General features: G+C 37.8%; 1 protein-coding gene across 4 annotated transcripts in view; it reads left to right on the forward strand.

Annotated features, from left to right (window-relative positions):
• RNASEH2B (ribonuclease H2 subunit B) overlaps positions 1 to 7,364 on the forward strand; it is a 302,074-nt gene extending 294,710 nt beyond the window's left edge. For 3 of the 4 annotated variants that reach the window (XM_031655849.1, XM_031655847.1, XM_031655852.1), the window contains 2 exons: positions 4,466 to 4,546; positions 6,953 to 7,364. In XM_031655849.1, the coding sequence (XP_031511709.1) occupies positions 4,466 to 4,546; positions 6,953 to 7,069 (198 nt within the window). In that variant the 3' untranslated portion in view covers positions 7,070 to 7,364. Of the gene's footprint in view, positions 1 to 454; positions 2,376 to 4,465; positions 4,547 to 6,952 lie in introns of those variants that run through there. The other variant, XM_031655850.1, reaches the window with a different exon arrangement.
• Positions 7,365 to 26,601: the final 19,237 nt, after the last annotated feature.

Consider the following 26,601-nt stretch of genomic DNA (forward strand, 5'->3'; position numbering starts at 1 on the left):
TAGTTTTTTCTAATATATTTTAAAACATACTAAATCCATTTTGCATGGAGTGATGCCATGTGGAATAAAGATTGTAGTGGGCTGTCCATCACTATTTTTTATTTTTGTAGATTCCACCTGAATGGTAAATAAAGTGCCATGAAAACCCAAGAAGAGTTGGTTTTAGCAAGGTACCCCATGACAATATTAAAGACATATAGTTAAAATTAAATCTTCCTGCATTAGTTAGATCACTTAATTAAATTTAGTAATCACTAATCATACTCTATATATAACTAAAATTCATTTTGCCAAATCTAATTGTCACTGGCACACAAAGGTGAACAGAAAGTGATTTCCATAACACAAAGAATCCTTTGAGAAAGGATGATCACTTTTTTTCTCAGTTTGAAATGATTGACGAATTTACGTGTAATCTTTGTTAGTGGAAAATCTTTCCCTCGTTCATTCTCAGGCTGCTACCCACAGCTCCTCTGCAGCTGGTGTGTTTATCTCCTAGATCAAGAGAATGGACAAGCCAATCATAAACCACACCTGACTGCAAATTGCAGCGTTCCTTCAGCCCAGACCAGATCTCAGATGAGTTAAACGCTGCTCCAAGACAGGGAAATAAGCATGCGCACCAGCTTGTCAGTGAGGTCATTTCTTCAGCCAGCAAAGTAAAGAATGCCTTGAGAATGTAAAATGGACATATTGCGGATGTTACAAACTTTCCTTCTCCCTTGCATTCATTCCTTGGCCTATAAGGTAGCCAACATGCTCAGAAATTTTTATATCATTCCCTTTATAGAGGTGGTGGTGGCTCCAAAAACATTGTCCTTAGAAAAGGACAGAAAATTGAAAGTACAGCAGTGTTTGTCTGGGGCTATGTTCAGCATGTTGTCAAAAAAAAAATGCATTTTTTACTCTGTTGGAGAATGCACTGGGCAGAAGCCTGTTCCTGTAAGATCTAAGGACTGCTCTAGGCCAGACCCATGCTTCTTTCATTCCAGTCGTTAATCTCTGACAGTAGCTCTAGAGGACCTAGACAGGCACAATTGTGTTGCTGAAACTAAGAGGGTAGGTTCTCTGAGAGTGTTTCTTATGTTTCTTCATCCAAGACTTAAGCAGATTTTTTTCTCCCAAATATCTATCTTCCTTAGTAACTTGAGAGATCATTCATGAATTGATCTAAACCTATTCTTGAAAGCTTTAGCCTTGGGTACCTTTTGGAGTAATATGTTTCATAACTTTATTCTTCTCTGCTCCTGATTTCTGTTTTCTTATTTTAATTTTCAGAATTTAAGTTGTTTGTGACTTCATCATTTATGATTTAGATCAGGGATCAGCAAACTTTTTCTTCTAAAGCCCGATAGTAAATATTTTAGGCTCCATGAAGCAGATGGACTCTGTTGCAACTACTCAACTCTGCTGTTTTATTGTGAAAACAGCCACAGATAATACATAAACGAATGAGCATGGCTGTGTTCCAGTAAAACTTCATTTATAAAAGCAGGCAGCCAGCTGGATTTGGCCCCTGGGCCTTCATTTGCCAAGCCCTGATTTCGATTTTGGCATCTTGCTCTTCCTAAACCCCAGCCTTGTCTTCTATATTATTTGAGTTGCTTTTCGAGGTCTTCTACTCTGTGTCTTTCTGGGGTTCCAGTGTACACATTATAAACTATACTGGATGATGTACCATCATTTAAACAAGCGTAGGACATATCTTCTGCTAGCTTTCCTGTCTGTATCCAGGATTTGATTGATTTTTACAGTAATATAGTTGACTGTTTGCAGGAAATATATTCCAGTAGCTGTTAGGTATCTTTGTATCTATGTTGTAATCGATAGCATGGAGCCTGTCATCCTTAATATGTTTTATGTTATTTTCCTTTACTATCATATGTCTGCCTTTGTTGAAACTCAGCTTCCAACCCTCACTCGCTCCAGTCTTTTCAATTTGTCACTGTCAGCAAGCAGAGTTGAATACAACCAGTGGGTTTGGAGATGTTCCCGAGTTTCTTCTTGCAAATCATTTGTAAGAAGGCCTAACATTAATCCCTGTGGTACTCTGTACTTTGTTCTCTTTCCAGAACTGTATCCATCTAGTCATTTGTTACTGTCTTTCTGAGCCACTTTTCTGCTGAAACAATCTCCCAAATCCATAGTGATTTGGTCTTTTAAATAACAAAAATTTTAGTAAATGCTTCAATCATCTTTTTTTCCAATATATTCAACAGTGCACTAGGAATAACATAAAAACTAGTTCTGTGTAGAGACTACCACAATCATTTTCTTTTTTTAAATACTTATAACTGGTATCTTGTTTTGTTGTGAGCTATTAAAACACCTGAACAAATCATTTCTCCAATTAAACATTTTATGTCCATACAAAAGTACTTTTCATCTTAAGTTCTTGTAATGAACACTTTTTATTTGAATTATCAGTGAAAAGTGAACCTCACCAGTGCAGTGGCACACACTTGTAGTTTTAGCTACTCAGGAGGCTAAGGCAGAAGGTCACTTGAGCCCAACAGTTCAAGGCTATAGTATGTAATGATCGCAACTATGAATAGCCACTGCACTCCAGCCTGGGCAACACAGTGAAACCCTGTCTCTAAAGAAAAAAAGGGAATGATGCCTAAGTGTTTATAATGACATCTATGTTAGGAACATTTTGCCACAGCATCCTCATAACTTCAAGCTTTTTGTGTTTTGAAAGTATTTTGGCCTTCAGCATTATTAGCTGTGAGTTCCACACTCCTAGCTGAAGATCCCTTTCTAGAAAAAATGTGCATCACCTAAACACCCTTTACTGTCTTAATTTAAATAGAAACATATATTCTTTTTTTTCTTTACTTTTTCTTTTTTTCTTTTCTTTTCGTTTTTTTTTTTTTTTTTTTTTTTTTTCGTTTTTTTTTTTTTTTTTTTTTGAGACAGAGTCTTGCTGTGTCATCTAGGCTGGAGTACAGTGGCACAATCTCAGCTTACTGCAGCCACTGCTCAGGTTCAGGCAATTCTCGTGCCTCAGTCTCCCGAGTAGCTGGGACTACAGGCACATGCCACCATGCGCAGCTAATTTTTATCTTTTTATTAGAGATGGGGTTTTGCCATGTTGGCCAGGCTGGTCTCGAACTCCTGACCTCAAGTGACCGCCCACCTCGGCCTCCCAAAGTACTGGGATTACCGGCATGAGTCACTGCACCCAGCCAAAACATATATTCTTAACAAAGTTGCAAATATACATTCACTTGGTGCTGATAGGTGGTTCATTTGTGATGGATTAGTCTTTGTCTTTTAATGATTAATTTGCTAGAGGTTGCTGTGTGACCAACAGGTTTTCCTATAGTATGTGGTATATTCCCAGGATGAGCCTCTGTTTTTTACAGCAAACAATTTCAAGACATGGTGTTTTATTCTCTTGGGTTGTGGGATAAAACACCATGGGCTGTGGAATCTTTTAGCACCAATTCTACCAGTTCTTTGTTTAGCCAAGCAGGGGCATGAAGAATGAAGTTGGGAAGAAGTCTGTTTCCTAGGGTAGATCCATGTTGGGTCTGGTCAGCCTGGTGTCTCCACAGCCAGCCTGAAAATTATAAAAATCTGACTTGTGATTACCATGCAGTCAATTCTCCATGTTCAACAGCAAGACTTGTCTTCCCTGCTATTGTACCTTTTACATAATAAGTGTGGCATGATTTCTTCTATATTGTGATCATTAAGGCTAAAGGCTAGCCCTTGACAAGATTCTCACATTCACTGGTGTAAAATGTTCATGTGAAAGGAGAAAATGTTAAGTAAAGGTCTGACTTACTTGCATTGGGCCTAATGGAAAGAACACTGTATCAAAATTGAAACCTTGGCCGAAGTCCTCTACTTGGTGACCTTAAGCTATTCATTTAGCCTCTCTGTGCTTCCCTCTCTTGCTGGCTGCTTGCTTGTGCAAGGTTGTTCTTGCATGGATAAAGTAAGATAATTGAATTGAAAGGAGGGAAGGACATGAAGCTGTACAAAGATAGTGATTATAGAATAATATTGTCCCTTCATTCATAAGTGAACATTAAACCAGCCCAGGAGGTAAATGAAATAGGGATTCTGGCTGGACACCTGGCCTCCTTCGAGAGACTATTCTCATTTTGACTTCTGTGCTTTGCATTCATCTGGTAATTAGCAATCCCCTCGTGCCCACCATACCTGGCACCTACAAAGCCTGTGTTTGCTAGACCAGCTAAGGACCTCAGCCATGTACTTACCCAATCATACCCACCATCACCAAGGCTGCTTCTTAGAAGTGATGTGTGACTTGATTCCCTAAATGATTGACAAAATGTAAAGGAGCCTGTAAAAAGTAAGCCCTTTGCTGTGTCTTCTCTTCCATTTGCCTCTGTGGAGGTCTAAATTATACATGTTGTTTTTTTTTTTTTTAATGGATTGATGTTAGTGTCAAGGTGACATTTGACACCACTTCACTGCTCTAATGTTGCAGAAAATAAAGTTATCAGATGAGCCTGTAGAAGCAAAAGAAGATTACACTAAGTTTAATACTAAAGATTTGAAGACTGAAAAGGTATGTGGGTTCAGGTGTAGTGGCGTATCGTTCGTACTCATTGGGTGATGTACATGAATACACGCGGAACAGTTGCACACTTGATCGTGATTGCAGTTTTGACCAGGAAGAATTATTAACTTGCATTTCTGTGACTTAATAATTAATTCAGAATTGTGTATGACAATGAAAATGTTAAGCATTTATGATTTATTAAGTTACTAGTTAATTAAGACTTATAATGAGTGAAAGAAAAACAATATACTACTTATCAAGAGTGTGCCTAAATTTTGCTATGTATTCATAGAGTGATAGGGTGCGAAAGGAAGGAGGAAGCTCTACAGGTAATTTTTTATGAACCCTGCTGCCCAGAAGCAGAAATTATGATGATGATGATAAAAATTATCAACAATTTCACCATTCAGCACTCACCCTGGCAAATGGCATTTTGGTGACATTCCTTACTGAGTTTTATACATGCCTTGTAAATACATATGTGGCCTTTAACACTGGCATTATAATACTCAGTTCTGCCCTTTTTAGTTAGCATTAAATTGTGAAAATGTTCACATGTCATTAAACATTCTTTGAAAAATTATTCATGTTTTTATGATATTCAGCCATGGGTGTTTATTTCACCATATGGAATGTAATTTAATAATTCCCCTATATTTGGACATATAGGTTACTTCTGATTTTTTTATTTTTTGTTTTTATTGAAGTGATAGACATTCTTACTTATAGACTGTATCTCCAATCATTTCATTAGACACAACTTTGAAGTAAGAGCTTGGAGAACATGAATTCTTTCATGATAATTGAAATATATATAGCTAAAGTGCTTTTCAAAACTGTAGAAATTTGTGCTCCCAAACATGATTGCCAATGAGTATTTATCTTGCATTTTTGACAGCATTGAGTATCACTTTTATTCTTGAACATTGCTGCCTGTCAAATTAGGCTACATTTCTTTAACTGGAAAGGTTGTCTTTCCAAATGCTTATGGCCCATTTGCATTTTTGCAAATTGTTGGTTCCTGTCCCTTGACTGTTTTTATGTTGAGATAGTAATGTTTCTCTGTTGCTTTGTATGAGCTCCTTCTAAATTAAGGCTATTATACACTTTTCGTGAAATATAGGATACAAACTTGTTTTAACTTTTTCATTTGATTTTTTAACAGTGTTAAATTTTTCTGAGGATTAAGTACAGAAATTGTTTCCATTTATGATTTTTCCATTGTTTTTATGCTTAGAAAGGCATTGCCCATCTCAAGATAAGTTAACTTTCACTTAGATTTTAAAAATACTAACTCCCCTTTGAGTTTAATGTTTTTTAGAACTGTTATTCTTAAATCAATGTGTAATTTATTTGGGCATATGGTATTGGGGATAGTTCGATTTAAGATCTGTCCAAATAGCTAGTTATCCCGATGCTGTGTCAGCAGGGACATTGTCAGTTTCTCTGAGAGAAATCTTTGTGCCCCGCCCTTCTGTGTGAGTGCCACTTACTGTATCCACTTGGGCACAGCATGGGGAATGTCTTAAACGCAGAGATAAGTCTGAAGCAGACTGTTGCTTTGCACCATTGAGTCAAAAATAAGCCTACTAAATTATAAGTGACTGAATGTGAAAAGCAGAATTGTGGGAATCATACACTGTGCCTCTAAAAAATACTGTGGCAATGACTTTGTCTTACAATTCCCAGGTAGACAGGTGGTTTTTTGTTTTTTGATTCCCATCATTTATGCTTCTTCCAAACAAGCTGTGGTGCATCTGCATCAAAGTTAAATCAGCTGCTACTTACCTTCTGCAGTGCTTTATATAAGACATGGAAGAAAAAAATTCAGTGACCAGAGAGAGAGAGAAATGTACAGGGCAGAATTATTTGGAGTCAGCTTTTTGGAAAGTATTGCTTTGTTGGAGGAAAAATAAGGCAGCTATCCTGCTGGTCTGGGATGCTTTGCAACACGAGTCATCTTTTGAATATCATGGGGTTGTCCTTGGTTTCCCATGGAGCAAATGAATGAAATCAGATGGTAAATTGGTGTGAATTATTCATCAAGTGGTAATACAAGGCTGTAATTCCTACCTCTGACAATTGCGGCCTGTGTCAGTTCCATTGTTTGTGTTATTGCACTTTATGCGCCCTCCAGAATTATCCACCCCCTCTCCAATGTAAACCATTGATTGGAACATTCTGCTCCTTAGAAGGCGGCAGTTTTGTCTTCCACCTCTTTTAACATATTCTGTCTCTGAGGTCTGAATTCTGAATAGAAATCAGAACTTTTTCACTCCCTTATGAAGCATGTTAGTGGGGGACGCTTACCTTCCTTAATGAAACTTGAGACATGCAGTCTCCTTTGATTTGCATGTATGATTAATAAATGTTACATTCATAACAATTTTTCTCTCTTATTTTCATTAACAGAAAAATAGCAAAATGACTGCAGCTCAGAAGGCTTTGGCTAAAGTTGACAAGAGTGGAATGAAAAGTATTGATACCTTTTTTGTTGTAAAAAATAAAAAAACAATTGGAAAGGTTTGAAACTTTGATAATAAAATCTAGCAAAAATATTTGCTTTTTACATGTTTCAATTTGTGCTTCCTGACCATTAATAACTACCTTTGATGGGGGGAAGGAAGAGGCCAATTTCATGTTCTCTTAAACATTTCTTTGCATTTGGTTTTTGTGTTCCTGAACGAAATATGGGAAAGTAATTGTGTAACTTCATGGCTATGGCCTTTTGGAGTCTCATCTGACATAATGAAAAGTAATCACGTGAAGAGAATTAACATATAGCATCAGGATTTTCTCAATAAACTGACCTGTGACAATGTTAGAGTGTATGACTGTTTTTTAATGCAACTTTGCACCCAGTAGGTATAGTAATAATATTTTTAGTATACTGAGGGAAACTGGATTACAAAACTGTCAGGTAAATTATTACTTTTAAAAAGGCTTTAGTTTTTGGTAAATTTTTTTAATGGTGTTTCTCTGTCTTTATGAATAGATGTTCTTTGTAGAAAATAGAGAAAGTAATAAAATAAGAATTTCAATCTCCCATTTCTTCATTACCCAGAGATAATATATTTTCTTATAACAATTTTTAGAAGGGAATTATAGTAATTTTATGACTTTTTTTTTTCAACTTTTATTTTAGACTCAGGGGGTACATATGCAGGTTTGTTACAGAGCGATACTGTGTGATGCTGAGGTTTGGGATGTGATTGAACCTGTCACCCAGGTAGTGAGCATGGTACCCGATGGGTAATTTTTCAAACCTGGCTCCTCTCCCACTCTCCCTCCCCTTGAAGTCCCCAGTGTCTATCTTTGCCATCTTTATGTCCATTTGTACCCAACGTTTGGCTGTTACTTATAAGTGAGAACATGTGGTATTTGGTTTTCTGGGTTTTATTTGTTTGTTTTTTGCATTAATTCGTTCAGGATAATGGCCTCCAGCTGCATCCATGTTGCTGCAAAGGACATGATTTCATTCTCTTTTAGGGCTGTGTAGTATTCCTTGGTGCATATATACCATGTTTTCTTTATCCATTCCACCGTTGATGGACTCCTGGGTTGATCCCATATCTTTGCTATTGTAAGGAGTGCGGTGATGAACATACAGGTGCATGTATCTTTTTGGTAGAATAAGAATAATTTATTTTTCTTTGAGTACATAGCCAGTAGTGGCCAATAGTGGGATTTCTGGGTCGAATGGTAGTTCTGTTTCTAGTTCTTTGAGAAATCTCCAAACTGCTTTCCATAGTGGCTGAACTAATTCACATTCTCACCAAAAGTGTTCCCTTTTCTCTGCAGCCCTGCCAACATCATCTGTTATTTTTTTACTTTTAAATAATACCTGCTCTGACTGGTGGGAGATGGTATCTCATTGTGGTTTTCATTTGCTTTGCTCTGATGATTAGTGATGATGGGCATTTTTTAATATGTTTGTGATCACTTGTATGTCTTCTTTTGAGAAGTGTCTGTTTATGTCTTTTGCCTACTTTTTAATGGGGCTATTTGTATCTTACTGATTTGTGTAAAGTTCCTTATAGATTCTGGATGTTAGTCTTTTGTCAGATGCATAGTTTTTCTCACTCTGTAGGTTGTCTGTTTACTCTGTTGATACTTTATTTTGCTGTGCAGAAGCTCTTTAGTTTAATTAGGCCCCCAGTTGTCAATTTTTATTTTTGTTGTAATTACTTTTGAGCAGTTAGTCATAAATTGTTTGCCAAGACTGATGTTGAAAAGGGTATTTCCTAGGTTTTCTTCTAGGATTTTTATAGCTTGAGGTCTTACAGTTTTTAATCCATCTTGAGTTAATTTTTGTATATGGTGATAGGTAGGAGTCCAGTTTTATTCCTCTGCATATGGCTGGTCATGTATCCCAGCACCATTTATTGAACAGGGAGTCCTTTCCCCATTGCTTATTTTTGTTGACTTTGTTGAAGATCTGATAGCTATAGGTGTGTGGCTTTATTTCTGGGTTCTCTATTCTCTTCCTTTGACCTATGTATCTGTTTTTATATCAGTACTATATTGTCTTGATTACTGTAGCCTCGTAGTATAGTTTGCATGGGTAATGTGGATGCCTTGGATAATGTGGATAATGTTGGATAATGTGATGCCTCTGGCTTTGTTCTTTTTGCTTAGGATTGCTTTGACTATCTAAGCTCTTTTTTGGTTCCATATGAATTTTAGAATAGTTATTTTCTAATTCTGTGAAGAATCACGTTAGTTACTTTTTTATAAACTTTATTTTGTTACTATTTTCCCAGACTACTAACTCTTCTTTGTAAATATGGGTTTTTTTAATGACAGTGTAATTTTTGATTATTTGAATATTTGATTGTTTAACAACCATGATCCTGTTTGGACATTTGGATTATTCACAAATGTTCAGCGTTTGAATAATCAGATTATAAGTAAATATTTGTCCACATCTTTTATTGTTTCCTTATAATGGATTTTTGGATGTGGGCTTATTAGATTTTCAAATATATATTTGTGGGAATATATTTCATGGAAAGCTTATAGAGTCTTGCACTCTAACAAACAGTGGATGTGAAAGCTTAATGCCGCCTTGTTAGCACTGGTTGTTACCTTTGGAAATAAGTGAAAAAACATTTTATTGTAGTTTTAATTCATTAGTAGTGATTTTGAACATTTTTTCGTACTTACTAATCAATTGTCATCTTATAGAGAATTGTCTTTTATATTCTTTGCTACATTATTAGAGTATCAATATTTTTCTTATTGACTAAAAGTATTCTATAGCTTAAGGACATTAATTTTGTCTACTGTGTTTGTTGTAAATTTCTTTTCTTGGTTTATACTTTGCCTTTAATTTTGCTTATGATTTTTGACATGCAGGTATTTTTAGTTTTTATGTAGACATATATACATAAACTTTTCCTTTACACGATATTGTGCTTAGAAAGATATTTCACTTTACAGGAAATTTAACTAGACACTTTTATTTTCTTCTGATTTTTTAATAGTTATATTTTGGGTTCTTTTTTGGTTTTTTTTTAGATGGAGTTTCGCTCTTATTGCCCAGGCTGGAGTACAATGGTGCGATCTCAGCTCACCACAACCTCCGCCTTCTGAGTTTAAGTGATTCTCCTGCCTCAGCCTCCTGAGTAGCTGGGATTATAGGCATGTGCCACCATGCCCAGCTAATTTTGTATTTTCAGTAGAGACAGGGTTTCTCCATGTTCGTCAGGCTAGTCTTGAACTCCCAACCTCAGGTGATCTGCCCGCCTTGGCCTCCCAAAGTGCTGGGATTACAGGTGTGAGCCACCACACCTGGCCTCTTTTTGTTTTATATTTAATTACTTAAATCATCTAGAGAATGTATAATTATGTTTAAATATGTTGCGAGGTAAAGCTGTAATTTAATTATTTTCTCACCAGTTTAGTTTTTCATTTAATCTGTAGGGTTATTTTGTCAAATTCTCAGAGTAAGTTCCAATGGAATTTTTATTGAGATTTTGTTAGATGCATAACTTACTTTGGGAAAACAAACATCTTTACAAACTTAAATATTCTTATTTGGGAATATAGTATTTATTTTTATTTACTCAAATCTTAAGCATACCTTTAACTAACATTTGGTTCTTCATCTTCAATAGGTTCTAGACATCTCTTTGTAGGAGTATGTGTAGATATTTTCATTGCTATTAATGAAATCTGGTTTTTTCCAGCTAGGTCTATCAACTGGTCATTTTGTGGTAAAGTTTTATATTTTTATATATTTATCTTTTAAATAACCAGTTTACTAAACTATTAATGGAAAAATTTTCCATTTTATTTATTTTGGGTTTCAGTACATAATATAGTATGTAATTTAGTTTTTAAAAATTGCATGCAATTCTTTCTAATAGTTACACCTCTTTTATTATATTTTTTACATTATATTACATGGGCTAGAATATCCGGAACAGTATTAAAGAGTAATAATAGCTGTCTGTGTCTAATTGGTGATTTTATTGATGTGCTTTACCATTAATTCTGACACTAGCTGTTGCTAATATGATAAAGAATATCCATCCTTTTATACTTAGTTTCCTTAAGGTTTAAATTAGTAATTGGTGTTGGTTGTTATCAGATATCTTTTTGGCATCTATTGAAGTGTCCATAAAGTTTTTACTACCATCAAACTGTATCTGAGTGTCTGATAAACTCCCCCTGGCAGTAAAGGATCAATAACACAGTGGATGCATCCTATCTTTCTTAGCCTTTGTCAAATATAGTTTTCAGTTAGACTTTCTACGCTTTTATTAAGGAATTTTGCAGCCATATTCATAAGCAATGCTGCTGTTAGGCTTTAGCATTAGAATTAGGCTAGCTTTCCTTTCTTTCCAATATTCTGGAAGGATTCATTTTGCATTATGATATTTTATTGCTGGAAAATGTTTAAGAATCTTAGAGGTAAAACTATCTAGCACTGGAGCCTTTTTGTTGTTGTTACAGTTTTTTTTAATCTGCAAGAATTTCTCATCTGTTCTTTGTCTTACTCGACATTTTTGAGGAGTACAGGGTAAATATTTGCTGGAATATTTCTCATTCTAATGTTTCTTTCTGATTAAATTCAGGTCATACTCTTAGGGCACCTACAGAAGCAATATGTCTTTCTCAGTATACCATGGCAGGAATCACAGTCTATCCCAATATCAGTGTTGTTGATTTTGATCACTTGATTAAGGTGCTGCCTACAAGTTTTTCATTGTGAATTATTGTTGATTATTTTTGTAATTAATAAGCAATTTGTGGGTAAGTATTCTGGGACTTTGTAAGTATCCTATTTCTTATCAGATGTTTGCCCACTAGTTGTAGGATCTGATGATTTTCTAACTTTCATATCTTCTATATTTATCAATTGGTATTCTTCTGTAAGGAAGAACTTTCCCTTTTCCTTGCTTCCTCACTCATTTATGAATTCTTAACAGTATGGCTTTATAGATTTTTATTTTGTCCAGTGGGCTATATTACATTATTATTATTAATTTTAATGCTCATGTTGTTTCAGAAGAGCTAGTGGGAGACCCTTCAAGCTGACTTCTGTATCTTTTGAGTATATTTCTATCATTCTTTAATACATTCCTACTTCTGTGACTGGAGTTTCAGCCTCTTGTACTTTCCCTGTGCAAGCCCTGAATCCACCTTTTTTTTTCAAGGAACGCTGGTTCTTTTCAGGGAAGAATGGAGTTTAGAAACCAAGATCTAGGCAGTAGGTATGCTCATTGCTATTGGTATGTCATTGCTTAGGAGCCAACACTAGGAAATGTGTGTGTGTGTGTACAACATGTACACACATTTATATACACTATATACTCATATCAACATTTCTAAATCTATCCATGTATCTATCAGTATTTATCTACGTATGTGGTTTTTTGGTAGATTCCCTTTATCAGGCTGAGAAAGTTTCCTTCCATGCCTAGTTCACTGTGAGTTTTTATCATATATGGCTATTGAATATATAGGTATTATCATATGTAGATATTGTCAGATAATTTGTATCTATTGAGATGATCAAGTAGTTTTCTTTTTAATAAAGGAATGTCTTTTAATATATGAATTATAATTATTGATTTTTGAATGTTAAACTAACTTTGCATTCTTGAGATAATCCCTACTTGGTCACAGTACATTATTCTTTTTATATGTAGTATGAGGTTTTTTTTTCCTAATATTTTGTTAAGTACTTTCGTATCTCTGTTCATGAGGGATATTGGTCTGTGGTTTTCTTTACTTGTAATGATTTTGTCTGATTTTGATGTCAGGATAAAACTGGGCTTATAAAATGAGTTGGGAAGTATTGTTTTATCACTTACTTTCTGAAAGAGTTTGTGTGAGGTTGGTGTTGTTGCTTCCTTATATGTTGGACAGAATTCACCAGTGAAGCCATTTGGATCTAGAATTTTCTTTGGGGAAAACTTTTAAATTACTAGTTCAATTTCTGTAATAGATGAGGAGCTATTCTAATTTTCATTTTTTTTCTTGTGCCAGTTTTGGTAATTTATATCTTTCAAGGAATGTATCCATTTGATCTAGGTTGTCAAATTTATTGGCATAAGTTGTTCATCATATTTTTATTATCCTTTTAATGTCTGTGGATCTGTAGTGATGTTCCCTTTTTCATACCTGATGTTGGTCATCTGTGTCTTCTTTTTGCTTTCTCTATTAGTATAGCTAAAGGTTTATCAATTTCATTGATCCTTTCAAAGAACCATTGTCTTCTGGCTTGCATAATCTCTGATGAGACATCTATGATATTTCTTATATTTCCTCTCCTTTACATAATGTATCTCCTCCTCATGGCTTCTTTTAAAATTTTCTTCTTTATTACTAGTTTTCAGCAAGTTGACTATGATGTGTTGATGTGATTTTGTTTATCTCATTTGGGAGTTTATTAAGCTCCTTGAACTTTTGAATTTTTAATTTTCATCAAATACGGAAAATTTCTGGCCAGTATTTCTTTAAATACTTTTTTCTGTTTTTTCCTCCCTTTTCTCCCTATCCCCTCAGCTTCTGGGCCTCCAATTTCATGTTTGCTGGAACTTGCTTGAGTATTGTCCTCCAGGTCCTATCACTGGAGTTTCTGTTTTGTTGTTTGTTTATCTTAATTTTTTAGACAGTTTCTCTTGGTGTATTTTCAAGTTTACTTTGAGTTTATAGTATTTCATCTTCTATTAACCTTATTTAATTTTACTTTAAATGTATGGGGAATTGTTTCTTCTTTTTTTTTTTTTTTTTTTTTTTTTGTGATGGAGTTTGGCTCCTGTGCCAGGCTATGAGTGCAATGTGGCAGATCTCAGCTCACTGCAGCTTCTGCCTCCCAGGTTCAAGTGATTCTCCTGCCTCAGCCTCCCGAGTAGCTGGGATTACAGTGTGTGCCACCACACCTGGCTAATTTTGTATTTTTAGTAAGATGGGGTTTCTCCATGTTGGTCAGGCTAGTCTTGAATTCCCAACCTCAGGTGATCTGCCCACCTCGGCCTCCCAAAGTCCTGGGATTACAAGCCTGAGCTACCCGCCCGGCCTTAAATGTGTAATTTTTTAGTTCTAGATGTTCCATTTGGTTCTTCTTTATGTCTTCCCAGATCTCTTATTATGGTTGGTTTTTCTTTAAAATGCTTCAGTGTAGTTAAAAAGAAGCTGCTTAAATGTCCTCATCTGCTAGTTCTATTATCTTTGTTATTTTCTGTCTTCTAGGTCTGTTTTTCTCTCTCTCTTTTACTTTTTATTTTGAAATCATTTTATACTTATAGAAAAGTCCACAAAATAAGTAGAGTTTAGATATATAGCGTTTAGCTTCCCTCAATGTAGCATACATAACCATACTACAAGAATCAAACCAGAAATTTACAACCTTATTAATACTTTCACCTATCTTTCCACTAATACTTTTTAATTTCAAATTCAGTCTGTGATTCTACATTTGCATTTAGCTGCCACATCTCTTGAGAATTATTTTTCCTGACGCTTAAGAGGTCAGCCCGAGGAACTGATGGCTCACTCTTGAATCAGCATTTTGAGAGGCCAAGGTGGAGCCAGATCACCTGAGATTGGGAGTTTGAGATCAGCCTGACCAACATGGAAATCCTGTCTCTACTAAAAATACAAAAAATTAGCGGGCATGGTGGCACATGACTGTAGTCCCAGCTACTTTCGGGGTAGAGGCAGGAGGTAACTGAACCCAGGAGGCCGAATTGCAGTGAGCGAGGTCGATGCTATTGCACTCTAGCCCAGGCAATGAGAGGGAAACTCCATCTCAAAAGAAAGAGTCCCTCAATATTCCTTTGTCTTTCAATGACCTTGACACTTTGCGAGTGATTACTAGCCAGTTATTTTATAAATGCCCCTCAATTTTTGAGATACTTTGGGACTATGTTAATATCCTATTTCTCTTATGATCATTTCACTATACTGCTAACTAATAATACTAATAGTAACAAGCACTGCATAGCATTTATGTGCTTAGCATTGACCTAAAGCACTTTACATATAATAACTCATTTAATCCGTTACAAAGAAACTATAATGCGTGCAGTGCCATCACAGGCCAGAATGTGACACCCACCCAAAGGCAAAGATGAGAGGAGGAGCTGCTTAAACACCTGCATCATTATCCTATTTGAAGTCAGCACTTAGCAACTTAGGAACTCTGGCCATTCAAGCTTGCGTCTTGCATGGTGCTGAGCACACAGTATCGCGATTGGTAAAGGATGAGTACATGATAGTCAGATAGGTTGAATAATCTCCCTTAATATTCTCACTAATTGAGACTTGATTTTCAGTGATGAGATCTTTATCTACCTTTAAAGTGCCTAAGCTGTTTCTGGCTTTCTTTTTGGGTCCTTGAATGGCAAGCTGTTTCCACACTGGTGCCTTTGGATGACTGGTTTGTCTCTGTAATGCCTTTTCTGAGTCTTCCTGGGACTGGCTCCATCTTGTTATTATCACTTATCTTAATCACTCTTCCAGAGACCCAATCCTTGACCTTCCTCCCCTACTGCCTCACAGCTCCTACTCAGTACTCTCAAACCATTTTCCTGCATTACTCTCTGCATGGGACCTTGCCTGACTATACACATACAGTCATGCCTGGCACAACAATGTTTTTAGTTGATGACAGACTGCATATGTGATGGTGGTCCCATAAGATTATAACAGAGCTGAAAACTCCTATCACCTAATGAGTTGTAGCATCACAACCTAAGTTGTAGCACAATGCATTACCTTTTCTATGTTTAAATAAGTTTAGATATACAAGTACTTACTATTGTTTTACAGTTATTTACAGTATTCCAATTACACTAACATGCTATACAGGTTTGTAGCCCAGGAGCAATCAGCTGTCACCATATAGCCTAGGTGTAGCAGACTACCATAGAGTCTGCTTGCTTATAAGTTGTATAAGTACACTCTGTGATGTTCACACAATATGAGGGAATTGCTCCAGCAACACTGTTCTCCATAGCGTATCCCATCAATAAGCTTAACACATGACTGTACATGCATGACACCCTAACTTGGGGTTGTATACAGTAGACCCTCAAAGATGTTTACTGCATGAGAGAATTAACCAACCAACCAATCCATCAATCCGTTCTGGACACCCCAAGACAGGTGTTCAACAATACAGTGTTGGGTAGTTGACAGCCTTATTGTGCTAACCCTTGAACTTCAAGAGTCATTCTGAGAATGAGTTTTCTGTGATGCGTTAGTATTTGAAGTCGAGGACTTATTCATAAACTCACTCATAAACTTGTATGGGCCTTAAATTTGTGTGTGTAATGTTGCACAGTAATGAATGAAATAGATACAGTCTTTAATCTCTCTGGATAAAGGGCTGTGAATTTGCTCTGTCAGTTGATTGAACTGCACTTGCTGGAGTCAGTCATTTCGTAGCACTTAGAGATTATTTATATTAAACCCACAACTAGAATTATTGCAGTTTGAGAATATGTGTAGTCTTTATAAACTCCTTCTTATTCCCACAGGAGCTTGAATAAGGAGCTCATGTTATGATTTAGCTACAAATTATTTGGGAATTTGGGAAATTGGCAATTTTTTCTTGCCTATTTGACTTTTACCTTTGATGCAAGTTGAAGATCCCACTGGCAATGTACAGCATTAACTGAGTTGAATAATAATTGAAAGTGAAAACAAGGTGTTACACATACCAGGTGCTATTTCAGGGAATAATATTAGGGTTTTCAAATCCATGTGTAGGTTTATATATTTGTACATAAAATGTTCATAAAACACACATATATACACAAACATAAATCACATTGCACCCACATATGCACAGATACAGACTTATATCTACATATCCTGTCAGCACAAAATAGATTTAAGGAGATTTCAAACTGGAGCCTTTTTAGACTCTCTTGTACTAAGCGTTAAGGATCTGGCTAGCCTACTTTCAGATCCTTTGGCCTTTGGCTATCTTACTTAGATCATTTTTCTTTTTGATTAATGTACCAAGTTTGGGAAAACTTCAAAATATTTCTACAAACTGCAAAACCACTTGGGTACACAATAAGAGCCTCCATCTTTTTCATCAAACCCTTAAATTTTTTTTTTTTTTTTCTAGAAGAGATCCCAGGTTCAACATTCTTTCCTTTTATATTAGTTTATCTTCAATTTAAAATTTTCTTGTACTCTCAGATCTTGTCATCTTTCAAGGTTTGGTAGCTTCTCGGTTCTGCACTGCCAAAGAGACTCTCCTCTGTAAGGCTTAAAGTGGATATCAAGTGGAATTGTCTTTTGTTTGTTCAAATCTATTTCATATTGTGCTGCTGTATCCGTTCCCAAAATCACAGTTCCTCTTATTTGAGGCCTAGCCAAGACACAAAGGCAAGCTGAGAAGTGAGAACCTAAAGTGTACCCATTTACTTACTAAATGTACAGTGTTATTTATATTGTATGCAAACTTCTGACAACAGTAAACAGATATCTTAATCTTTAAAACACAAATAAAAGTGAAAAAAGGACTTCCCATTAACCATGTTTCAGTACTAAACAGACTAAGTGTCCTGGCGTGGCAGAGTTGGTCCTGGATTTGTAGTCTCAGTTCTGCCTCAATTCTATGAGGCGTGGAGAGTCACTGAAATCAGCTGGGCCCCAGTCACCTCTCAGCATGAGATAGGACTACATCGTCAAGATTTTTATGTATCTTTCCCTCAGTCACTGGTGCTTGGGAACCCTCATCTCCTTTATACCTGGGAGGAAAGTGCTGCTTTTAAAGTTCAGCTTTCATGCAGTGCTTACCATATACTAGGCACTCCCCTAAACTCTTTAGATAGACAAGCTCATGTGTTTTTGCTGGAAGAAGTCTGGAAAATACAACAAAATGCTCATGCTGGGTTTTAGGTGTCCTTGACACATGTATATGTATATTTCTTTTCTTCATTTTCCAAAAGATTATTTCACTTTGCAATAGAAAGAAATACAAAGAACACAATTGTTGGAAAGTAATAACAAGACTGGCAAAGTGCTTTTGTGATTTTTAAAGCACCTTTGACATGAATTTATGTGTTTAATCTCTCCAGGAGCCATATGGCACAAAGGTATTATTTCTCTTGTTTTGCAGTTGAAAAGGAAGGTCAGCTCGTTTGTCAACATCACACAGCTAATGATCACTGAGCCAGAACTTGAATTCAGGACCTCTCACATCCAGACTCCACCACATCAAATTCCCTTTCCCCAGGGGGCCCTAACTTTGGCAGCTGTTACATTCTAGACCATCAGCTCTTCACCAGATAGGAAGACAGCCTTTTCATAGTTTAGGAGTTGACTTTCTCTGTTCTTAAGTAATCCTAACTTATTAGCTGCCTTGTATTATATTTTCTCCCAAACACCCTTTCTCTAGGACTAATCCAAAATTTGGCAGTCTTGGGAGTTAGCTATGTCATAGTCTGATCTCTTGGAAGACAAAGGCTCAGGTCTAGAGAAACAAGAGTGGGAGGAGTGTTTTCAAATTATTAGCCAGAAAATGTTTATGGGCTTTGTCCTCATCTGAATAATCAGAGAAATGATTTGAGGATTTTTACCTTATTTATACACTCTGAGATTACACAGTCCTGAGGGTTTTACATATTCCTCAGGCCATTAGACTGACCAAAGGACTCCTCCCTATGTTTCATAGTATTTTACAGTTCTCACAGCAATCATTTATCAGTATTTAGATTAATATTAGCTGGGCACAGTCACTCCACTTCTGCTCAATTCCAGTACTTGGGAAGCTGAGGCCAGAAGTTCAAAGTCCAGCCTGGACAACATAGCAAGACTCTGTTTCACCACAAAAAAATTAAAAATTAGCCAGGTGTGGTAGCACACCTGTAATTCTAACTACTTGGGAGGCTGAGGAAGGAGAATTGCCAGGCCAGGAATTCCACGCAGTTACAGTGGGCTATGAGCTGCCAACCTCCACTTCAGCTTGGGTGGCTTGACAAGACCCTGTCTCTTAAAAATAAAATAAAATAAATTAATTTTATACAGCAACCCTCCGAGCTAGACTGGAAGTGGTATCCCTATTTTATTGATAGTTCATGTGAGGTCATACAGGCGATAGGTGTAAGCCCAGCAGATGCCCAAGCTTAGGCCTCATTCCTTTATTTTACCCAAGGTTCCTATTCATACCATTGTCTGTGTAGTTTATGACCATTTAGCCTTAAGTAATCTGTTTAATTGCAAATTTTACTTGAGAAAGGAAAAAAATCACATTTATTCTGCTACATCTTCTTACTTTATTCATAATGAATTCTGCCGAGTCAATTTATCCTCCAAGCGGTAGCAAGCCAGAATTTAAGTAAAGCTTCTACTTAGCTGTTACATTTGCATGTCAAATCTTTAATTCAGCTGTCAGTGTTTCTTTATTTACTGTACTTTCATTAATAAATGTTATTTTGATAGTCTCTCAGGCTAATCAAGACTATTTGAAATGGAGGACAGCGCAAATGAAATTTACAGAAATCAGAGCTTCTTCATGGACTTTAAAAAATTGTTACTTTGCAGTGTTTGATTCAGAATGCATGTAAAATTAGAAGTTAGACATGTTATTAGTTCTTGCATAAACAAGCAAAGAAGCTAAGGAATCAACTTAGATTTATTTGTTCTAAGAGCATGTACTAGGCACCTCCTGTGTGCTAGACATATTCTAGATGAAGTGAAATGCGAATATATCAACATGGCAGGCAAAAATACCTGCCCTCAAAAATTTCCATTCTAGAGTGAGTAGACAGATGATATCTCTCAAGTAGTGCCAGGACCTATGGAAAAGCTGACCAGGCAGGCACTGGAGTTCTGAGGGAGTGAGTGGTCAGAGAGGCCTTGAGTGACATATAGCTCCAAAATAAGTTATTTTTTAATTTTGCACTCAATAAAACCAACTTGTAGTAATTAAACTTGTTCAATTACATTCCTCCACAGGGACACATGAGGGTGCTATTACTTCTATCAGCAACAAGTATCTGCTTATCTATTTTTTTATACATTTGGAGTCCACATGGGCTTCCTGCTTTTTATAAAAGGAACTGCCTCTTAAAAGAAAGAGAAAAATGGTTTAAAATTACTCATCTCGAACGTTATTTTCATGCATTTCTTGTATTTTTTTTTTTTCCTATAAGATGGGTGCCCATCCTTAAGTTTGGGCCACCCCAGCATTATATTTCCCTCCCTTTGAACATTTAAAGAAAATATACTTCCTGATGTATCTCCAGGAGACTGCTATGAACTCTAGAATGGATCTAGGGCTGGCCATGATGGGAGCCCTTCTTCAATATCTGAGGTCATCTCTTAGAAGCAAAATGCTCAAGCTCCCCTCAGGACTAAACCCGCCAGCCCTGCGTTCTGTTCTAGGAGCTGCAGATGGTGCTTGGATTTCAGGTGGCTGTTTCTCTCCCCTCACTGGGGCACAACACATGTTTTCCTTTCCTCTCTAGATGGCAGCACAAAGAGACAGAAGGGCAAGTGACAGTGGTGGCTCACACATGAGCTTGGCCGGTTTTCCCTGCAACTTCAGACACTCCCAGAGGAGGCCTCGGACTTTTTCTTCTGCACTTTCTGGAGAATTGCCAGGAGTGCCAAAGGTGTATTTTAAAGAGAAGCGCTGACTATATAATCGCTTTATTTCTTTGATGGGATCCCACTAGTCTAATGGCATTCCTCCTGGAAGCTCAGCTAGGCGGTTCTGTCGGGAGCTTCAAGCATCAGCTGTACACCTGTTCGCCAGATCTGAGGGACCTCAAGCTTGGAGTCAGGCCAGCGTGTTTTAGGCATGGATGTGGTGACTTAAAGTACTTGATTATCACCAGTTTTACCTGAAGCTTTGGCAAACCAAGTTTCAACCTGCTTTAAAACCCTGACACTTCTTTACTCCGTATCCAGTTTGGAAGCTTCTGAATTCATAAATATGCCCCTAAACACTGCGTTTTATCTCTCAGGGTTATTAAACATTTCTTCCCTTTTTTAATTTGTCAGTATGTGTATTATTTTATTTTTCAGAGTAAAGGACATAGGAGATGAGGAAGGTTGGGAAGTAGATGCCAAAAAATGATTTGGTGGGAATCTGAGTATAGCGTTGTAGATATGTTTTATGGGCAGTGGGAGGTTTGTGCAAAATGTCTGCAGATTTGAGCTCAGCTTGTCCACTTGACATGCAAGGAGGAATGTGTGGGTGCTGCTCAGCTGATCTTCCCGCGTTCACACAGGACTAATCCTTCTTCAGGAGATAATTTTGTTTCTGAATCTCTGACTACAAAGATTATTAATAATTAGACCCTAGTTCTGGGACATGGATTTACCATTTTTCCACACCTCCCTTCACATGTAGAATTTTTGTTAACCTCAGGGACTTTCAAAATTCACACTGCCCTTCTGTAGTGGACAAGTGAATCTTCCTTCTGCAAAACCAAAGCCACTAGGTCCTGATGATGTTCCAAGAGTTTGTCACTGAGACCCTGCTGTCTTACCTGTGCCCGAGTTTCTGTTCCAACACTTTTAAATTCAAACACCTAACGATACAAGATTTCGACCGGTTGTTTTTTTTTCCTTTAAATCACAAGTAATTCATGATACATTCTCACAAAAGCGAAGGCAGAGTGATCCCACCTCCCACTGCCAGCCCCAGTGCTCAGGCTTCCCTGGGTGAGGCTGCATCCTGGGCCCCTGACTCAGGTCCGTTTCTTAGTTATCCACTTTCCCACTTCCAGTTTCTATCTGTCCTGCACTTGGCCAGAGCAGCCTACAGTCATGTTCATACAGTCCATTTCATCGTTCCTCTAAGAATCCAATCCTCTTAAGGCTCTCCTTCAAAATACTCCTTGGGAAGAATTAAAATTCAGACAAATCCAAGAGACATAGAAAACTCTGGCACTTGAATAAGCCCTTTCTCTATTTTTGGAAACAGAGTCTTGCTCCTGTTGCCCCAGATGGAGTGCAGTGGTACAATCTTGGCTCATTGCAGCCTCTGCTTCCAGATTCAGCGATTCTTCTGCCCCTCAGCCTCCCGATTAGCTGGGATTACAGGCGTACACCACCACACCTGGCTAATTTTTTTTTTTAATTATTTTTTAGTAGAGGGGCGGGGTTCACCATTAGCCAGGCTGGTCTTGAACTCCCTGACCTCAAGTGATCCACCCGCCTCAGTCTCCCAAAGTGCTGGGATTACAGGCGTGAGCCACCCGTGCCCAGCTAGCCCTTTCTTCTTCATGCCCACTGCCACCAAGCATAAGGCTGGCTGTTCTCTTGAGGGCAGAGACCGCCCATATTACATGTCTCAAATAGAGACACACCCAGCGTTACTAAAACACCAGGATAGCACTGAGCATGCGCATGCTATCCCCCACTCAGCGTGAGTCACAGACACCTGGGTGACATACTCCCTTCCCTATCAAGTTGTCAAGGACTTTTAAACAGCCATGCTCAGAGCTAGAGAGGAGGTGGAAAGTGGGCCCTTGCTGAGTAAGAATAGAAAATGGTACAACTTTTGGAGGCCAACTTGGAAGTAAATATGAAAGCCTGAATGCATGTTGCATTATCTTTGTTTCAGCAATATCCATTGTTAGAAAGACAGCCTTAGGAAATAATCAGGAATGTGTGCAAAGATTGCTTCACAAGAATGTCCACTGTGGTTCTGTTTAAATAGTAAGTAATTAGAAAAAACCTTAAATTAGGAGGCTAAGGGATTAATTTTTTTTAAACTTTTTATTGGGCTGTGTGTGGTGGCTCATGCCTGTAATCCAGCACTTTGGGAGGCCAAGGCAGGAAGGATCACATGTGCCAAGGAGTTTGAGACCAGCCTGGGCAGCATGTGAGACCTCCATCTCTAGAAAAAGAAAAATTAAAGAAAAATTGGCAGTCATGGTGGCATGTGCTTATATTCTCAGGTACTCAGGAGGCTGAGGTGGGAGAATGGTTTGAGTCTGGGAGGTCCGAGGCTGCAATGAGCTGTGATCACACACGCTGCAATCCAGCCTGGAGTTTATATAGGTGAGATTCTGCCTCAGACAAACAAACAACAACAACAACAAAACAAATTTGTACTTTCTGAAGTATAAGTAATACCTCTTTTCCCTCTCTTTCCCTCTTTACTTTCCTTCTTTTTTCTCTCCTTCTTTTCTTTTTTCTTGTCTCCCTTTGTAGGAAATTTTTCTAGATAAACATTTTACTATTATCTTAATACAAAATAAAAATACTCAGTTTGTTATTTTATATATCAGTCACTCATCATTTTCCTCTCCAGATTATAATCTCTTTTCAAATTTTGTGTATCTCATTTGGTAAGTTTCTTGGAGGAAGAACCATGCACTATATGTTTCACGTTCTTTGCTTAGCATTCAAGTAGATCATAGCAAATCCTACCAGTAATCAAATAATTGCCTTCTTCTGTCCCCACACCTTTAGAGTTCAGGTCTCTACTATCCCAGTTCCTTGACTTCCCAACCTGGTCAATGATATATGATTTGCTTTCGAATTGTGTGTTTTTGGGCATTAATACCTGCGGCTAGGTGAGTAATTTTTGCTTTGAAGATTTCCCTGGGAGCCCTAGAAATAATTCCAAATGCTCTGGAGTGTATCACAACCAGGACCCCAGTAACTACCGTTTCTGTCTACTGCACAAAACTAAGGAGGAGAAAAACATACTACTAGGTGAACTGACACAGAAGCCAGTGCATGTGTCACACTTGGTGACATGCAGTTTTGCTTTGCCTAGCAGATTGTAACAAATTGCTCAACTTCACAGCAAGAACTTTAGAGACTCAATTTCCTAGAGTGCTAGTACTTGGCTTTCAAAAGAACTTTATAGGGATAAATTAATTGCTACTATGCTTTTTAATGGTTTTGAAGTTAGCAGGCCACTTCTGGAAATATGTAAAATTGTATGTGAGCCTAACCCAATGTTTCATTTCTCCCTCAGTTTTACGTGATTTGATGATATAATAAAAGAATTATAAAAATTTGATATTGTTGGGAGCATTTTTAGAAAGAATTGAGATACATTTTTTCTTTGTCACTGTTGCTAAAAGGGTTAGATATTGATACATAATATTACCTAGGAGAAGAACAGCATTTTGTGGCAAAATAAGTATGTTATACGAATTTGACAGGCTTCTCTCCTGACCCGATTTTGGAGCAAATATCTTCATGTGCCTTAATAAACTAGAGATGCATTCAGTTTTCAGTACTCTTTAGATATATTTTACCATAAATATTTTCCCATATAATAATTATCTCAATAAGCTGCTATTTCATAAAACTCCTTTGGGACTTTTTCCTTGCACCTTCTTTAGTCACTTTATAGCAAGAAGCGTTATCCACAATATTTAATATAAATAAAAATATGCTTCAGACGAGAACCCAGATCTAGCTAGATTGCCAGTCTGAGTAATCTGCAGACCCTCCAGCTGCATAACACCAAGCTTTAACCACAAAATTCATGAAAAGCCTTCAGATGAATGTGTTCCAGAATCCTATCCGTCTACTAGGAACCCTTGGGTGTGTGTTTATTGTTTGGGTGTTGTGTTGTTTTACATTTGTTTTGTTCCATGTTCATGCCCATTATTTCAATCCATCATGATACAGCTGTTAGAGCAAGTATCCACCAACCTTTGGAAAACCAGTTCTATTTGATTAAATGGTATCTCTGAAGGTGTTAAATATTTTCTATGGGTTGTCAGGCTGAATACCACCTTTCATTATTATTTCAAATCTCAGACTCAAGCTACTCCCGTGTGAGACCTCCATCCAGACTTCCCATCAGGGCTCCATGGCGGATAATCTGAGGTGGTCCTTGGCAAAATACGGTCACGCTTGGGTATCTTAAGGACTGGCTCAGCTCATGATCATGGTGAAGAAGAAGAAGGAATAAAGGGAAGAGGAAAAGAGAGAGAGAGGGCGTGAGGAGGAAGGAGGGAAGAAGAAAGGAGGAGGGGAGGGAGACAAAGGGGAAGGGGAGGAAGGAAGGAGAAGAGAAGGAGGAAAGGAAGGAAGGGAGAGAAGAAAGAAAAAAGAAAGAGTAGAGGAAAGTGTTAAAATAACCAAGCATGGTGGACAAAGTTTTCCCTAGCTTTACCTGTTGATAACAAGCCACAAATCTTAGAGAGTCATCCTTGGCCTCCTAAGCTGGCTAACTAACACCCCATGCATGATCTTTCCAGTTTATCCTGTTAAAATCTCACCAAGCCAGATACTTTGCTCGTTCCTATCACCCTTCCTGCTGGTTCCGGCCGCTGTATGTCATCTCCCAGAGCACAACTGTGTCCTCCCCTGCCTGGAGGACCAGCATCAACTCGAACCCTCCTGTGCACTCTCCATGCCTTTCAAACACAAGTTCCTCATCCCACTGCCTCTCCCATGCCCTGCAGCACATACCCAGCTCCTATAAGCTTTTGTGCTCTTTGGATGAAGCCCCCACATCATGACCTGCAAGGCCTTGCGTGCCAGAGCTGAAGCCCTTCCTCTGCAGCCACACACTTCCTCTGTAGACCCTGAGTCAAGATGCTGTGCTTACTCTGGCTAATAATGGCCTTTAGCTGTGCTGTCTCCTCACCTGAAATGTTCTGCCAGCTTCCTCTGATGACTCAGTGCAATCTTCCTTCCAGATCCTGCTCTACCGTGGTCAGCCATAGGGAAGCCTTAGGAAAATCCCTGACTGAGCAGGTCAAATCTTCCCATCACAGCTGTCTGGCGCCTGACCTCCCCTTCATGGAACTATCACAGAGACAATTTTATATTTTTAGGCCTAATAAATTACATTAATGTGTATCTCTTGGATTACACCGAGCTTCATGAAGGCAGAGAACATTTAACCTTAACCACTCATGTGAAAGTTAACATGGCAGGCCTGAGACTGCCTTTATGCTTCGAGGCAGCTTATAGGATGGCCTTTGGCTGGCATCTGGGAGGCTTGAGTGGTAAATGGTTCCTTACATTAGTATGAAACAGTGATAGGATCCAGAGGCTGGCGTTACCCTAGAAGCTGTGGTGAAACATGTGCTTTATATTGAACATCTTTGACTTTTCTTTCGAGGATCTGGGATTTTTAGTGCGCACCAAGAAACAGAGAAGCCCGGTGACCAGCCCCAACATTAGTCATGGAATCGATAATGGACTTCCCCGGAGGCAGAATTATTTGCAGGCATGGTGCTGCATTTCCATTGCTGAAGAGGTGCACCCGTGACTTGCAGCCCCTCACTTGGGAGGCAGAGAGCATGGGAAGCCTGTGCGTGGATTTCTGCGAATTTCTGCCCATGTCTTTTTTCGGGCTTGGCTGTGTATCCTCACCACACCACTGTCATAAGTCCTAGCTGTAGACACAGCTATGGTATATCGGTGAGTCCTCATTGCAAATACTCAAACATCGAGTGTCTTGGGGACTCTCAACTCACGGTATCCCCAGAATCTTCTCAGTATTTGACATTTAATGAATTGCTTAATACATAATTTTTCTAATGAAAAACGACCTCAGAGGTAGGGCCAAGTCTATCCTCTGGAAATTCTCTAAAGAACTAAGGAATTTTGTGATTTATCGATATATCCTAATGACCCAAATAGAAGGC

This window comes from Papio anubis, chromosome 15, assembly GCF_008728515.1.
Source record: "Papio anubis isolate 15944 chromosome 15, Panubis1.0, whole genome shotgun sequence".
In the NCBI taxonomy this organism is placed as follows: domain Eukaryota; kingdom Metazoa; phylum Chordata; class Mammalia; order Primates; family Cercopithecidae; genus Papio; species Papio anubis.